A 17,568-nucleotide genomic window follows, 5' to 3' on the forward strand; every position below is an offset into this window, starting at 1 on the left:
ATTTCTCGATTGTGAGCCCTTTTTCAGTGTCTTACCAATGTTTCAACCCCAGATACCTAAGACATGTCTCTTTAAGACGGAGACATTGACCAAGGTATTAATTAGCATTCTAGACTGAGGTAAGATGCACAATAGGCGGTTTCAGACCGCCTCGAAGTTTGCCAGTTCCAGGTATTCTCTGATCGGGAAATTTACCCCGATCAGAAAATACCAGGTATTTTGGTAATGTGAAAGCAAACTATGCGTAATTTCCCCGAAAGAAAATACCCGCTAAATAGTAGGTACTTGGCGAAATTACGAGAATTTTCGTGGGGATTTTTCCAAGGTCGCAGGTATTTTGGCGATGTGAAAGCAAATTACGGGAAGTTTTATCCCAGCGTGTCGTTGGGCGCGGCGGCGTGGGTGGCTGCTGGGCTAGTGATTTTGAATCTCCCGCCTTGTCTGCTTATCAGACCACACTGCGCATGCTCGTAACTTCGGGAACTTATCCCGAAGGATGTGTTTCGGGGCGGTGTGAATGCAGGAATAATTAACGGGTATTTTTTAGCCTTAAAAAGTTCTCGTAATTTAACAGGGATTCTTGTGATCGAGGCGGTTTGAAACCACCTAATCACTGTCAGGATTGTGGTGCCGGGTACTTAAGCGTTTGGGCTCCTCTATAAAGAAACAAAACTTTGGGCCTTCTTACAAGGGCAACCCTTAGAATTTTGTTCAAGTCCTCCATATTTCGAACACTGGTACTTTAGTGTGAACAAGGAGGTATTGTTTGGAATCTCTGAGCTCTCAACTTTTTTTGATTTTGGGATGGGTGAAGAGCCAATGTACCCACAGGATGTCACTGAGAGTCTCTGTCACTTCATACCTCCTTGCATAAAGCTGACAGAGATCACAGAAGACCTTGTTGGAGGCATTGTTTCCTTCTCCACTCAACCCTCCAACTGTTCCTGATTCCTTTTGATCCTCCACGATCTCCTTTACATGCTGGTGCAGATAATTGAGCCAGATTGCATGGGAAATGTGTCTTCAAAAGATTCCCCATACACACTGCATTGTCTTTTTTATTTAGACTGTTATCCTCCAGGCAGCCTGTGCAAGATGGCTCTGTGTTGATTAACTCAGACGTGACAAGGTAGACAAAGATCCTGATGGCCCATCGATTTTTGTTCGTCCGCATCTACATTAAAGATACTAGCTTGCCTCTGCCGTTCTCTTGCTCTCATCCTGTGCTCCTGAAGGATACAGAACATCGCCTCGTTCTTGGCGGTTCACCTTGTTTGACTGATGATTGTCAATATTTGGTGATTCCCTTTTCGCCTTCCACTCTTCAAACACCTTTTCTACATGTATACATGTACATGTATGATTCCAATATTCGAAACCACACAGGCGCATTCCAAAACGCAAACACCATCGACAAGGCTATCACCATCGTTCAACCCTAATTCTGAGTGGGTGGTAGAATGATACATCTCGTCGAGTGAATGAATGGGCCTGCTTTTATCCAGTCCTTTATACCTCTTCCACGCTGATTGCATCATATTCATTCTTTTATATGAATAAAATTTTTTTTTACCAACATCCGCATGCTACTGCCCCGAAAATTGCCCCGGATAACCTTGCGAGTTCAATGACACGCTTTGGCCGCTTCATGAACTTTGAGGCACTTGACATATCTGCTGGTAGACATGACTGAATAAGATATAAGCTTACTGGTCAACAGGTACATCAAGGTTCCCCTTTGTTTGTCTTTGCTAATACTCGGTAGCTACGGGTGTGGGTCTGATTCTCCGGGCAGGGCGGTCCGAGGGGTAGGGAGGACATTGCATTTCTTTACAAATCGGTCTTCCAGCTTCTCCAATTTTTCTCTTCATTGTTTCATGTACTGCAGCATCGATGGCATTGGTCTTATTGACCAGTTCTTTCCATTTGTTCACCCTCAGCTGTATCCCCTTTTTGGTGGGATACCACTGCAATATGCCGCCAGGGCTGTACTGGTCAAAGTATTCCCGGATAGACACGAAGACCCCACAGCTCAAAGATTGAACTACCCGCTACGTAATCACCGACTCTGTTTCCTAAATATGAAAAGAGATTAAAAAGAATAATAATTACAAATGTAGAATATCGTACAAATAACAATAACAGATGAAAGAAAAAATAAAAAGGAAGGATTCTCCGATTGTTTTCTTTCTTGGTGGTAGGGTGGCTCTTGGTGGTAAAGAGCCTTTGGATTGATTGCTGATTGAAATCTCTATAGATTGATCGCCATGACTGTATTTCCCGGCAGGGAAACAGTTGCACAGTTGGGGAGCTCCATCGTCAGGCAGCCATTCTCTAGCGTGAGGTACTGTAAAAGCTGTTATTTTCGCGTACAGAATTTTTCGCGAATCGCGGGGGTCCCGACATTTTCGCGGGTTGTTAAATTCGCGATCGGAAGATGTATGATACATTTCCACAGCATTTCAAAGAAGCAAAACTAATGCAATTCATGTGCAAATCTTCACTTCTCAAAGTCACCATGCTGATATGTCTTTTGTACATAAATATGTCCCTGTAAAAACAGTTACAAATTGTGGAAAAAGTGGCTTAAATTTCACTTTTTTTAACCTTTAGATCTAAAAATTAATCATGCCACAGGATCTATAGGGTTAAGCAATCTTTGGAATTTGTGTTTGATTCGATTCATTTTTCAAAAAGTTGGTAAAAAGTGCAAAATTGTGGAATTTTGTGAACAGAATGTTCACCTTCAAAATTCTGGTCATGTGACTTATGAATATTAATGAGTATGCAAATAGCTACCAATACGTGTGTAAAGAGTCAATCAGATGACAATAAAATCAAATTGTTTCATGGAAAATACATTTTAATATTACAGTGAGTGTATAAATATTGATAAAATAATGTTAGAAAATAGTTTAGGCCCTGATTTTGTTTGAGAAATTAAAACAAAAGTGAAATTCTAGCTAACTTTTTGAATCACTAACTGTACTTTCTAAGCCTATTTTTTGTACATATAGAGGTGCATATCTCCATTTTCTCAATATGCAGGATGTTTTCAATAGCAAAGCTTTGCTGTTGGGGGCATTGGCGCTGACTTAGAAATGTGTCAATATTTTCGCGTGTTGTTAAATTCGCGGCCGATCGGCAATGCGAAAATAACAGCTCCTACAGTATATGGTTTTTGCAACGGTTGGCTGTGTTGGAGCTTCAGCGGGTGTTGGGGGCGGGTCCTTCAAAAAATTTGCTGCCTCTTCCACCTCATCATTCCAAAGGTATGTAGGTTCTGAACCCATGGCTACAACTTATAATTATCCCCAACACCATCTGCTGTTTAACTCCTCTGGAAAGATAAAAAAGTCAGTAAAAAAAGCTAAAGACCTAGAATATCAAATTGATGTCGTTGACTTATTAGAACCTAAAGTAAACTGAAACGAGATACATATCTGACCTTGAACCCACAATTCATCGTTCAACGAACCTTCGTGACCCCTTAAAGTCTTGGGACTAGATAAAAGTCATTCGTCGATTGTGACACATTTGCTCGTAGATTGTGTGTTTTAAAATATTGTTTATCGGGTTTTATACAACTTAGTGAAAAAAAAGAAGAAGAAAGAAATAGTATAATGTGTGTGCTGCCAGATTTTGGAAACAAAAAAAAGTCGCAGGCTTAACAATTATTAATGGACTTGTATTATGGATGTAGAACGTAAATAGTTCTGACCACTTGGCTGCCGCCATGTATGCCTCCTTCAGTTCTTTGACTGGTATGATAGGGTTTTTTTCTTCCCCCTCCAACATACATTTTGATCTGGCAGCAAAATTTCCACGCCTCTTGTTGAACAATTTCTATTTTATAATCCTTTCCAAGGTAGTGCAGATGGAAAACATCGACAATATTGACACCAGCCATCTTAGTATAGCGATAAGGAAGCTTGAAATTGCCAATTGAAAAGCAAAGGAACGTAAATAGTTCTGACCACCGGGCTGCTGCCAGGTATGCCTCCTTAAGTACTTCGACCGGTATGATACGTTTTTTTTCTTCTCCCTCCCACGTACATTTTGATCGGTTAGTGAAATTCCCACGCCTCTTGCTGAACAATTTCTATTTTATAATCCTTTCCAAGGTAGTGCAGATGGAAAACATTGACAATATTGACACCAGCCATCTTAGTATAGCCCCGGTAAAGGCATAGATCTAGTCTTATTGGTCTTGCTAAAGTAAACTTTGCGAATGTCGACATACACATCACCTTGATATGTTTTAAGCGTCACAAATTTTGGATATTCTCTTTTCCCACCAATGCGGGACTTTTTCACAAAAGACACAGAAGTGTCTTTTCTCCCACTTCCTTCTAGTTCGGTTATTTGCTGTTAGAACCTTCATATCTTGAGGTTTCTCTGCCATGTCCATCTCTTTATTTCCAGCATTTGATGTTTATGCTTGGAGAGGGCATGTTTCTTCCGAGAAGTTAGCTTGATGTTTCTGTCAATAATGTTCACGATACCCTCACAAATGGCATCTATAAGTGCTTTATCGGCAGCTTTCAGTAAAGCTTTATGCTGTTTAGGTGAATAGTGAGCCAACGCCTGGAGGAGAACAGCGTGCGTCCGGACACGGCAGGACATGTTTGCGAAATAGGAAGGGCGGGCAGTGAGATGTTCCTTTATAGACGTTGGATGTAGGCATGATGAGTTTCCCCAGGGAAGATGTTCGTCCCTTGCCGAAAGTTCTCGAGAGTATCTGGTTTTAAATTGACAAAAAGATAGCCGTACTTATCTTTTGTGGCATCCGCATAAGCTAAAAAAATTTATATGGGCTCGATACATTTGCTTTCCTAAACACGTTACCTGCATTTTATCAGGACAATTTTTGAATAAAACGTATTGTGTATTCAAAGAAATGGTCTGCGACTGTTTTCCTTGGTGAAATAAATTTTGCATAATGTAAATGAGGCTTGCATTTCGATGATGACAGCCTTTGGTGAAAAGGGCTGCCACTTTGTCGTTATCCCCCGCTGCCTCCATGAGATCATCAATGATGAAAAGGGTGCAGGTACCTTCTTCAATAAAATCGTAAAAGCTTTTGGGTAAATTTTCATCTCGGCAGGGTTCCATCCTGTGCCATTGTACCCTTGTCCGTGGTTTCACCTAATCTTCCAATGGTCTGGGGCGGTCCAGGTCCAAAAAATCCTTATCAAATGCGATCCATTGCTGTAGGGAACAATCAAGTATAAAATAAAGGTTAAAAGATGGTGACCCAAATTAAAAACTAAAAGATTAACTCTACAACTACAACAACAAAAATATTAACACTTAGAACCAGTCCGCTTACAATTTCTATTGCCTATTACTCCTCCGGTAGATCCCAGCTTGCGGGACTGCCGGGTGAAGAGGGTTCAGGGAGAGAGTATTCCACCTATCCACTGCTATCGCAACTTTCCTTCGAAAATGGTATGGAATGGCCACCCCTTCTAACAGCAGAGTGTTTCCTGTCAAGGCGGTAGATTCAAACAAACATGCAAACAAAAACTTATGAGAAAGTTTGCAATTAACTTTGTATTTGACTTGATTCTATAAAGATAGGATATCGAGTTTATCATTTCAAGAGATTTCATGATGAACTTTCATGAATACTTGCAGGTAAAAAATATCAAATACCTTGATAATTAACAGCAATGATAAACTGTTGAGCCCAGGTGTTGAACACATTTAATCATAGTTTGATCAGACATGTCTGTGATGGCATCGGCTTGTCCTCATCGCCCGCCCCCAGCTCTGGTTGAGAAGGCATCATCTGATCCTCATCATGCTCTTCGGTACCTCCTCTTCTTCCAGGGCCTTCACTACCTTAATCAGTGACATCATACACCTCCTCTTCACGAACAACTCCGCCTTGTTGTCGCTGTTTATTTTAAAGGTCAAGTCCACTTCAGAAAAATGTTTTAAATCAATAGAGAAAAATCAGACAAACACAATGCTGAAAATTTCATCAAAATGAGATGTAAAATAAAAAAGTTATGACATTTGAAAATGTCGCTTATTTGAACAAAATAGTTATATGAACGAGCCAGTTACATCCAAATGAGAGAGTCAATGATGTTAATCACTCACTATTTCTTTTGTTTTTCATTGTTTGAATTATACAATATTTCAATTTTTACAAATTTGACTTCCTTGCTTGAAGCATAAAATTTAAAAATAATGAAATTCCACATGTTCAGGGAGGAATGAAAGTTCATTTTACATGACAATGTCGAGAAAATAAAAATATCGTGAGTGATGTTATCAGGTCCTCATTTGCATACCGACCAGAATGTGCATATAACTGTTTTGTGAAATGAAGCAGAAGTTTAAAATGCCATAACTTTCTTATTTTACATTCGATTTGATGAAATTTTCAGTGTTATGCTTGTTGAATTTTTTTCTTTTTATTCAAATAAAGTTTTCGTTTGGGTGGACTTGTCCTTTCAGTTCTTGTTCTTATTACAACTATTTGTATCATAATTCTCATTAACATTGAAACCATCATCATCATTATCATCATCCTCACTATCAATATCATCATCATTCTATCATCATTACTATAATTAACATTATTATTATCATCACTCACAATACATTCTTACATACAATTGAGTTGCATAAAACTATCATACATTTTTACATTCAACTAATTCGCATATTACCACCAATGTTAAACACCATAATAAAACAAATTTTGTACAATGTGAAACGTCATAATTTGATTTAAGTTGTAAATTTTAATACCAAGAAAAATAAACAAAGGATATGAGTTGTGGAAATGCACTATAACATATTGTGATTATAATGTTAACATTATCATTACGAGTTAAGCGTTTTTCGTAGATACCATGTCACTTTTTATCAATTTCATAAGCAAATGGCTATTTTTAGACTGTTATGATTATTCATATTTTCTATGAAATATGATATTATGACCGATTGACCGTAAACAATTGTAGTTTATTGATTACATTATATTTGCATTTCGTTAAAAAGATATTTTCATACAGAGTAAAAACGCTGTTTAAGACTCATACAGCGTTGTATATTTTTTATTTTAATATTCATGAAGTTATATAGTAGCAACAATACGAATATAAGATACAAAAAATGTAGCAAAGAAATGTTCAAGATAAATGTGGCAAATGGAGTTTGGAAATACAAACAAACGTTTAAATGTCTGAGAAATAAAAGCATATGAGAAATACATGTAGGAATGATGGATTTTGGAATAAAGGTTGACTTTAAAAACAGAGCGACATTGGAGGGGATGGGAGTCAGAATGAAATGAAGCAGTCAAGAAGTGCAAGAAAAATGGAAATAAAATATTTACTGTCTAGAAAACATTAGTACAAACTTAAAACTTTTCAGATTGTAACTAACATATATGAATAATAACACAAAGTAAACATAATTATTTATGTCATTGAATAAAACACATAATTATGGAGTAATACAAAATTTATTCAAAAATATTTTTGTTTATAATATTTCTTGCACAAGGTAATGGGTTTGTTGATTTCGTATTTTAATGTACTGTATATGGAAAGAAGTGCTTTTAATCTTGTTTTATACTTTGAAATGGGCATAGGAGATCATGTGAGACTTGGTAAAAGGAATAAAAAATGCTTATGTTCATTAAAACCTGGGGCATGGGCTAATTTTTTGGGTCTTATATGCAGGTGCCTGTTACAAAAATAAGCTTTTAGACATAGCATCTACAACCACTGAGAAAGTTCATGGTCATTCGTTTTGGCAACCACTGAGGAAACTCGTCATACTATTTAACAACCACTGACGAAGCTCGTGGTCATACCTTTTCCAGCTAGAACGATTATAATACGGAGATACTCTGCATCGTGTAATTCGTTTTGGCAACCACTGAGGAAACTTGTCGTCATACTATTTAACAACCACTGACGAAGCTCGTGGTCATACCCTTGATGGCTTCGCTGGCCTCCGGCATTGTGTTGGCATCCAAAACATGATGCCGAGGCCAGCTCCACTATCTTCCTTCATAATACTGCCCCTAATGCTATGAGCATTAGGGGGAACACATCAATATACTCTTCTGACTCGAGGGTTGAGGAGTCAGGCATTGGCTCGTCATCATTGGGTTGAGAAGGCCATGGTTCCGTTAGTATCAGCACGTCGTCATTGGGTTGAGAAGGCCCTTGTTGCGTTAACATTAGCACGTCGTCATCGGGTTGAGAAGGCCCTGGTTGCGTTAGCATCACCACGTGGTCATCGGGTTGAGAAGGCCATGGTTGCGTTAGCATCACCACGTCGTCATCGGGTTGAGAAGGCCCTGGTTGCGTCGGCATCACCACGTCGTCATCGGGTTGAGAAGGCCCTGGTTGCGTTAGCATCACCACGTCGTCATCGGGTTGAGAAGGCCCTAGTTGCGTTAGCATCACCACGTCGTCATCGGGTTGAGAAGGCCCTGGTTGCGTTGGCATCACCACGTCGTCATCAGGTTGAGAGGGGTCCACTGGACCATCTGTCCCTAATTCTTCCTCGAGGACCCTCACCTTGTCTATTAGGGGTCTCAAACACCTCTTGCCGAACATCTCTTCCTCCTCCTTGTCACTCTCGGGTGAAGAGATTCTATGCCTTTTGCGGCTTTCATTCCTCTTCCCCCTACCCTTGTCAATCGAGGATCGCTGGGTCTCTCCTGCCTTCGCATCCAAAACATGATGCCGAGGCCAGCTCCACTATCTTCCTTCGTAATACTGCCCCTAATGCTCATAGCATTAGGGGGAACACATCAATATACTCTTCTGACTCGAGGGTTGAGGAATCAGGCATCGGCTCGTCGTCATCGGGTTGAGAAGGCCATGGTTCCGTTAGTATCAGCACATCGTCATTGGGTTGAGAAGGCCATGGTTGCGTTAACATTAGCACGTCGTCATCGGGTTGAGAAGGCCATGGTTGCGTTAGCATCAGCACATCGTCATTGGGTTGAGAAGGCCATGGTTGCGTTAACATTAGCACGTCGTCATCGGGTTGAGAAGGCCCTGGTTGCGTTAGCATCACCACGTCGTCATCGGGTTGAGAAGGCCATGGTTGCGTTAGCATCACCACGTCGTCATCGGGTTGAGAAGGCCCTGGTTGCGTTAGCATCACCACGTCGTCATCGGGTTGAGAAGGCCCTAGTTGCGTTAGCATCACCACGTCGTCATCGGGTTGAGAAGGCCCTGGTTGCGTTAGCATCACCACGTCGTCATCGGGTTGAGAAGGCCATGGTTGCGTTAGCATCACCACGTCGTCATCGGGTTGAGAAGGCCATGGTTGCGTTAGCATCACCACGTCGTCATCGGGTTGAGAAGGCCCTGGTTGCGTTAGCATCACCACGTCGTCATCGGGTTGAGAAGGCCCTAGTTGCGTTAGCATCACCACATCGTCATCGGGTTGAGAAGGCCCTAGTTGCGTTAGCATCACCACGTCGTCATCGGGTTGAGAAGGCCCTGGTTGCGTTAGCATCACCACGTCGTCATCAGGTTGAGAGGGGTCCACTGGACCATCTGTCCCTAACTCTTCCTCGAGGGCCCTCACCTCGTCTATTAGGGGTCTCAAACACCTCTTGCCGAACATCCATTCCTCCTCGTCGTTACTCTCGGGTGAAGAGATTCTATGCCTTTTGCGGCTTTCATTCCTCTTCCCCCTACCCTTGTCAATCGAGGATCGCTGGGTCTCTCCTGCCTCCACATAGGAGAGACTCTTCTCAGAGGAGGAGTCGAGAGAACGCTCGGAGAGGAGGCGAGTGTGGAAGGAGGGGTCTCATCGTCTCTAACTTCCAGCTGATGGATAGAACAAGGACAAAAAGCAACAACAATTACTAGATGTGTACAGCCAAACTTTACACCTATCTTCATCCTCCCCCCCCTCTAAGTCACGTCTTTAAACGAGAGTTAAAAAAGCGTTCATTTTTTATTCTCCATCACAAGTTCAACCATCACCCCACTTTTTTTTCATGACAACCACACATCCAAAATATATACCAAATTAATCTAGAAAGAAATTCAAATGTTTTTTGTTACTTGCTTTTTGATCGCGCCGCAATTGATTTTTCAGTTTCAAGAAGAGAAGCGCTTATTTCAGACCCCACTTTAGCAAGCTCCTTCCAATTATCCGCTGTAAAATTAATCCCCTTTTTACCCGGAAACATTTTTGTACCCATCCCTTTCTTTTGATAATATTCCCTTATATTAACATACGGCTTCCCACAAAATGTTTTCACGACAACAAAATGCGATTTCCCCAAACTAAATGCTTTTTTCACCCCATCTTCAAAGATATAGGGCTTTTCTAATGGCTGCTTTACACTAGATGCTGTTGACTTTTCCTCCCTATCCCACTCTTTACAATCATCCTGACGTTAAAAAAAAGGAAAAAATGAAACCAATTATTCAATTTTGTTTCTGTCAGACACTCGTGAAGCTTAAGATACAGTGCATCGTTATAATCCAAACTATACACACACTTCACACGCAAACAAATCCACAAAAAAATCTAAAAAGCAATATGTCTTACCTCGTACACTCTTTGTATAATGTTGTCAGCTTGCTCTCTTGCCTTAACTTCATCCACGATTTTGTTGGTTGGTGGAGCCATTTTTTAATTTTACAAATTTCAAAATTGAAGACTTATTTAAATGAAATTTAGACGAAGATATAACAGTAGCAAAAAACAATGAATGATATGAATTGAAGACAAAGGTAAATTGTGTTGAAGATATAAGAGTAGCAAAAAACGATGATCGAGATAAAATATTTTGAAGATGAAGGTAATTTTTTTAGGTGATCAAGATCAAATATTGAGGACGTGTGTGTCGGGAGAGATGCGAATTTGACAGCTGTCAAAAGTGAGAATGATGGCCTTGATTGAAGTCCCATCTTTATACCCTTCACCTTCCTACCTGTTTGACACATACATGAGTATGGATTTCACTCTTGTACCCCATCATCCCCTCTTTTACCTGTTACAATCGAAAACATTTTACGCTCATCGAACATCATTCCCTCTTTTACCTGTTACAATCGAAAACATTTTACGCTCATTGAACATCATCACCATTAATACCCGTTACTTTTATGATCCTGGCAACGTTATACCAACGTACCTGCATCTTCCCCAACATCAAGTCCTCCAACTACCCGCATCTTCTAAAAGGTCGCCGAACTTCAACACCCATCAACTTTTACGACCGGGGGTGTTACGTAATATACAATAGGTCGTAAAAATCCTACCTATACTGCTATACTACTCTTCTAGCCAGTAGTCAAATGTTCGTACTTGCAGCCATTTTTGCTCCTCCCAATATGTATCCAACAATCAGTGATTGGGTCCCCCTCAGACTCACTGTGTCTTTCCCTTACTTTGTTACATTATGTTGACACCACTCTTCTTCCGTTAAATTCTGCAGTTCTCCCCTCTCCATTCCTTTTCCAATGGGCATTTTTCTTCAACAATTTTACCAGATAGACCTATCAAATGTAATCGGATGCTATGTAATGTTAGCACAGCGTCTGTTGTCGGTATAGTTAGAAGAAGACTCGACACATAAACCTAACAATGACTCAAAACACACAGTTAGATGTCTGTCCACGGTTCTCCTACCTGATAGCCCAGTTCTGCCTGTTACAGCCAGCAGAATGATCTTATTCTGTTCTGTTTTAATTATATTCATGGAACAAACAATAGTGTAGCCCATAAAAGAACCATATTGCAATGCTCGGGCATGGATCTGGCCAGATTAGACACACTACCATTGCAGGGCCCATCTTGTTTAAATTGCACAATCCCCTTTTAAAACTATTTTGTCTAATCTGGATGGATAGCCTTGCAATGCTTATATACAGTAGTGCTTCCCCATTGACACTGTCTTATTTTTTTGCTCTGACATCAGCTTTTCTTCTTCATGTGTAGAACATGAGGAATGGGTCCCTCTTCAGACAAGACCGAGACAGTGACTGATACAGTGGTCACCAGGACAGAGACAATGGCACCCTAGACTGAGATGAGACATGAGACAGACACACAATTTCTGTCATGAGACATGTCTCAAGACGTCCAACACTGATCCTGATTTACCATAATCTTTGATTCAGTCAACATTCTGTGATACTCGGTTGTTGATACATTGTAATTGGAAAATCCCATCTCTTGACAACAATGTCTTTGTTGATTAACATATAAATACTTAAATTATCAAATAATTTCCTGATCTGATCCGAGGTCTACATGGAATTGAAATCATGTTTCTAAATATGAAACACTGATATGCCACTGGATCATGTCCCATTTCCATCATGTCCTTCATTATATCAGTTTGACTTTACAAGAATTCACCAACTAAATCCATATCAGTTAATTTTGATTCAATATCAGATTTCATTTTTTTTTAAATATACCTGCAGTCTATATGTAGCCTGAATCTGGATTCGGTTAGGTGAGGATATAATAGGTTTTCAGGTCAAGGCATGCCTAACATGATGCAGATGATGGGGGGGGTGCAGAGCAACCTTTTTTGTGAGTGCCAAGAGGTATCTCTTTCTTGCAATGTTAAGTAAAACCATTTTTATGCATAAATTGATCTCAAAAGGTTGTCTATTCATAGATATTAGCCAGCTTTTACATTAATTTAGAAAAATATATTGATTTGTGTAAGAAAATTGTCATCTATTTTGCATAGTATACAACTAAGTCTCAAAATGTTAATTAGAATGAATTATTTTCATGCAGCCAAACCTGTGTAACATAATTCATGATGTACAATTTAAATGTTTATCCCATGATTAGTGTATGACTAGTATTTATAAAATTGAAGTTATGAATTAACTTTAAACATAAGACCACTATATTGTGAGATGTGATAATTATTAACCTCCATTAGTATTTACAAACTGCAACACCTTTCCTACATGTAGCTCAAACCATTAGGGGGGTATCTGATTCAGCTATTGTTCCGCAATATAAATGTACAATAACTAATGTTGACAATATTGTGACTGGGTTGCAACTAATCTACAAAATGCTGTGTGGTACCAGATTTGTTAGAACTTTAATACAAGAACTAAATAAACATTTTGACTGCGTCATAACATAATTCATCGATAATTGTTGTGTTGCACCAGATTTGTTCTACAACCTTCAAGAACTATATTATCCACATTGTGACTGGGTCATGGCTGATCTATGATTGCAGTATGGTACCAGATTTGTTTTCCAACCTACAAGAACTTTGTTATCAACATTGTGACTGGGTCACAGGTCATCTACGATTGTTGTGTGGTACCAGATTTGTTCTACAACCTTCAAGAACTTAACACTGTGACTGGGTCACAATATATCTACAATTGCTGCATGGTACCATACATTGATTTGTTCTAAAACCCTCAAGAGCTTATCAACACTGTGACTGGGTCACAATATATCTACAATTGCTGCATGGTACCATACATTGATTTGTTCTAAAACCCTCAAGAACTTATCAACACTGTGACTGGGTCACAATTTATCTACAATGGCTGCATGGTACCAGATTTGTTCTACAACCTACAAGAACTTATTAACACTGTGGCTGGGTCACAATATATCTACAATTGATGTGTGGTACCAGATTTGTTCTACAACCTTCAAGAACTTATCAACACTGTGACTGGGTCACAATATATATCTACAATTGCTGCATGGTACCATACATTGATTTGTTCTAAAACCCTCAAGAACTTATCAACACTGTGACTGGGTCACAATTTATCTACAATGGCTGCATGGTACCAGATTTGTTCTACAACCTTCAAGAACTTATCAACACTGTGACTGGGTCACAATTTATCTACAATGGCTGCATGGTACCAGATTTGTTCTACAACCTACAAGAACTTATTAACACTGTGGCTGGGTCACAATATATCTACAATTGATGTGTGGTACCAGATTTGTTCTACAACCTTCAAGAACTTATCAACACTGTGACTGGGTCACAATATATCTACAATTGATGTGTGGTACCAGATTTGTTCTACAACCTTCAAGAACTTATCATCATTGTGACTGGGTCACAATATATCTACAATTGATGTGTGGTACCATATTTGTTTTACAAACTACAAGAACTTATCAACACTGTGACTGGGTCACAATTTACTACAATTGCTGTATGGTACCATATTTGTTCTACATCCTTCAAGAATCCATCATCATTGTGACTGGGTCACAACTTATCAACAATTGCTGCGTGGTACCAGATTTGTTCTACAACGTACAAGAACTTATCAACATTGTGTCTGGGTCACGCGTCATCTATGATTGGTACATGGTACCATATTTGTTCTATATCCTTCAAGAACCTATCATTGTGGCTGGGTCACAATATATCTACAATTTCTGTATGTTACCAGATTTGTTCTACAACCTACAAGAACTCTGTTATCAACATTGTGACTTGGTCACAATTTGTCTACATTGCTGTATGGTACTAGCATTTTTCTGCAACCTTCAATAACCAGTGTTACCAACATTGTTTTGAAGCCTTGGTACAATTTCTGTATGGTACATAAATGTGTTCTGAAGCCCTTATATGTATCAACATTGTTATGAACCTTGATAATGTATTTTGTCACTCCAGAATGTACTGTAAGAACTGAGCTCTTGATAAGAGATTTGTGTAATTTGTAGATCATGTCACTAATTGAGATGTTTTTTTTTTCTTAGAAGTATTGTGTTCTAACACCATATTTTGAAATGATGGAAAATTGCACATCTAATTATTTTAACATCAACAAATAAAGACAAACTGGTATAGCTAATGTAATTTTAGTTCATGGGTTTGGCTGCATGATTACTTTTTCATGGTTTTGGTCAAATTTATTCATATTACTATATCAATATATTATTTTATTAACAGGCATTTGGGCAGAAGTGAAACTCCTTCAGGTTTTTTTTTCTGGTGTAAGATATTCTGTATTTTCAAAATACTTGTAATTGACTGGCTTGAATTACATGTACATACAAACATGACATTACAAGTACTGTGTGCTTGAATAATATGTGCCATCTTCGAACTCATCTTCCTGTGTACAGTGCACTATAAATATAAACATTGGCTATTTTGTATTGTAATCAAGTTTGAAATGTAAATAAATGATTATGAGAAGAAAAAATAACATGATGCAATAGAGAATGACATGAAATATTTTCTGTTGATCTCTTTGCATTGTGCTAGATTTCTGACCCCTGTCGCATCCACCACTGGCCAACAAGTGAGACACAAACAATTCTACCCCAAGTACAAGAAGGTCGACATCTCCAAGGAAAACTTCACCCGCTTCAAACAACAGCCACCAGAGGGCGACCTAACCAAGGAGAATGAGACGTTCGTGTATAAATGGAGCCAGACCAAGCATCTGATGAGTCCGTTGAAGCATGCTCCGTGGCCAAGAGGTGAATGGACTCCACAATCGAAGAGAACGGGCGTGATAGCGATCAAGCTGGGTATGCAGCCGCTGTGGACTAAAGATGGAAAGCGCATTCCTACTACGCTTCTCCAGGTAAGTCATGGGATAATGCAGTAGGCTGAGCGCTGGAATTGAGTGTTAGCATGCGCCAGTTAAAGGAGAATGAAACCTTTGGAACAAGTAGGCTTGTGTCAAAACAGTAAAATCAAAGAATAAGAACAAAGAAAGTTTGAGAAAAATCGGACAAATAATGATAATGTTATGAGCATTTGAATATTGCAATCACTAAAGCAATGGAGATCCTCCTATTGGCAATGCGACAAGGATGTGTGATGTCACATGTGAACAACTTTCCCTTTGATGGACTGTAAAATACCCCCAAAATGTCTCTTTTTGCTTTTTCTTATGGTGATACAAACTCTTTATCCATGATGTATTCTGTAAAAATCTGTATTTCATGCCCTCCTATAGAAAGAACAAATGATCTTTTGATAGATGTGATAAAAGAGACAGTTTAAGTGAAATATATACTTAAGTAATGGGGAGAGTTGTTCACAAGTGACATCACACATCTTTGTCGCATTGCCAATGTGAGGATCTCCATAGCATTAGTGATCACAATATTCAAATGCTCATAACTTTCTCATTATTTGTCTGATTTTCTCAAACTTTCGTTGATCTGTTTTTTTTTATTTTTCTGTTTTCACACTAGCTATCCTATTCCAAAGGTTTCATTCTCATTTAAGGGAAGGGCTCTTAATAGTTGTTTGAAGGACTTCTTATTACAGATAGTGAAGGGGCATTCATGTTATTACATGATATTTAATTATATTCCTTTAAGATTGAAAATTCATGGTTCATGTGTTTTTCAGATTTTATGGCATTTTTATTCAGGGGCGTATCAAGAATTATGGGAAAGAGTTCTTGTGTGATTTGTAGTTCTTCACGTGTTCTTCATTTGTTTGATCGTCATAAATATTAAATTCAGATTTGCTCCTAAAAGTCCTAAACGACTTCAGATATTACAACTAAACTGCCCTACATGTATATGTTTTTTTTTCTCCGTATTTAGTTAAGTTCAGTGACTAACATTACCTGTAATCATAAAATAACAGAAGAATAGTCGATAGTAGTTATGTATCACTAATTGATTGATTTGTTATGTTTGTTTTGAATTAACAGGTATTGGAATGCAATGTATTGGATTTCCATCCTAAAGGTTTGAATGGTAATGATCGACCAGGTACCCTTCTTGTAGCAGCTAAGAATGCATCACCTTACTATGTGAGTTCACTCTATCTCATTATTTTATGTCTCCACGGAAATCTAGATTATTTTATGTATATATATTCCCTAATAGTAGCTTTTCTATCATCATAAGACTTTTTTTTTTTTAATACTTGCATTTATCCAGTAAAAAGGGTTTGAATAGAGATCATGTTTACACTAGGTTTTAGATGGGACTGTTTGACTGCATTTTGATATTGCCCTTTTGGTTATTATCTGCTTTCTATATCAGTGACAAAAGGATGTTTCACCTACAAGTATATCCTAACACTGGGGTGATATCATGTTCAAATGGCGTGTGTGTGTGATGTCCAAATTTCCTTCCAACAGCTCTAAGCACCCAATATGATTCTATATAAAATGATCCAAATCAAATTATTGAAAGCTTGACTCCTAGTGAGACCATATTCTTGTTTAGTTTAATGCTATGCTGAGGTAAATATTTGCCTTTTAAACAATCAACACCAAAAGGTCAACACTGATCTTGAAATCACGATCTCTTAGAAATTAGTTTAGACATCATTCAAGGCACCGGCTTCATTAATTTTCTCTTTCTCTGTCCTTTAGAAAGATGAAGAGTATGCAAACCTGTTCAAGCCGGCGTGTCTACCCGTCAAGGAACACATTACTAGCTTTAATGTGACTGATGATGCAGCCATTCAACCAGGTAAGAATCGTTCAATTATTCAATATCACTCTATTTAGATTCAATCTCTGTGTATGTTAAAAAAATATGAAACATATATAAAAAGCGATTACTTGTATACCTATGATACATTGAACAACAGTACTTGAT

The 17,568-nt window shown here is 38.7% G+C and overlaps 2 protein-coding genes across 6 annotated transcripts in view; both read left to right on the forward strand.

Annotated features, from left to right (window-relative positions):
• The window catches only part of LOC121408312 (39S ribosomal protein L3, mitochondrial-like), a 37,940-nt gene that overhangs the window by 15,698 nt on the left and 4,674 nt on the right, over positions 1–17,568 (forward strand). For all 4 annotated transcript variants that reach the window (XM_041599734.1, XM_041599732.1, XM_041599733.1 and 1 more), the window contains 3 exons: positions 15,254–15,578; positions 16,668–16,769; positions 17,340–17,439. In XM_041599734.1, the coding sequence (XP_041455668.1) occupies positions 15,254–15,578; positions 16,668–16,769; positions 17,340–17,439 (527 nt within the window). The remainder of the gene's footprint in view (positions 1–15,253; positions 15,579–16,667; positions 16,770–17,339; positions 17,440–17,568) is intronic.
• On the forward strand, positions 7,834–15,250 carry LOC121408311. Of its 2 annotated transcripts, none has more exons than XM_041599731.1 (2): positions 7,834–9,479; positions 9,525–15,250. In XM_041599731.1, the coding sequence occupies exons 1-2, from the start codon at positions 8,634–8,636 to the stop codon at positions 9,864–9,866; spliced, it is 1,188 nt and encodes a 395-aa protein (XP_041455665.1). In that variant the 5' UTR covers positions 7,834–8,633; the 3' UTR covers positions 9,867–15,250. The 2 variants fall into 2 exon arrangements, with proteins under 2 accessions (XP_041455665.1, XP_041455663.1); XM_041599729.1 differs by having other exon boundaries at positions 7,834–8,365; positions 8,501–15,250.

Source organism: Lytechinus variegatus, chromosome 2 (genome assembly GCF_018143015.1).
Source record: "Lytechinus variegatus isolate NC3 chromosome 2, Lvar_3.0, whole genome shotgun sequence".
Lineage (NCBI taxonomy): Eukaryota > Metazoa > Echinodermata > Echinoidea > Temnopleuroida > Toxopneustidae > Lytechinus > Lytechinus variegatus.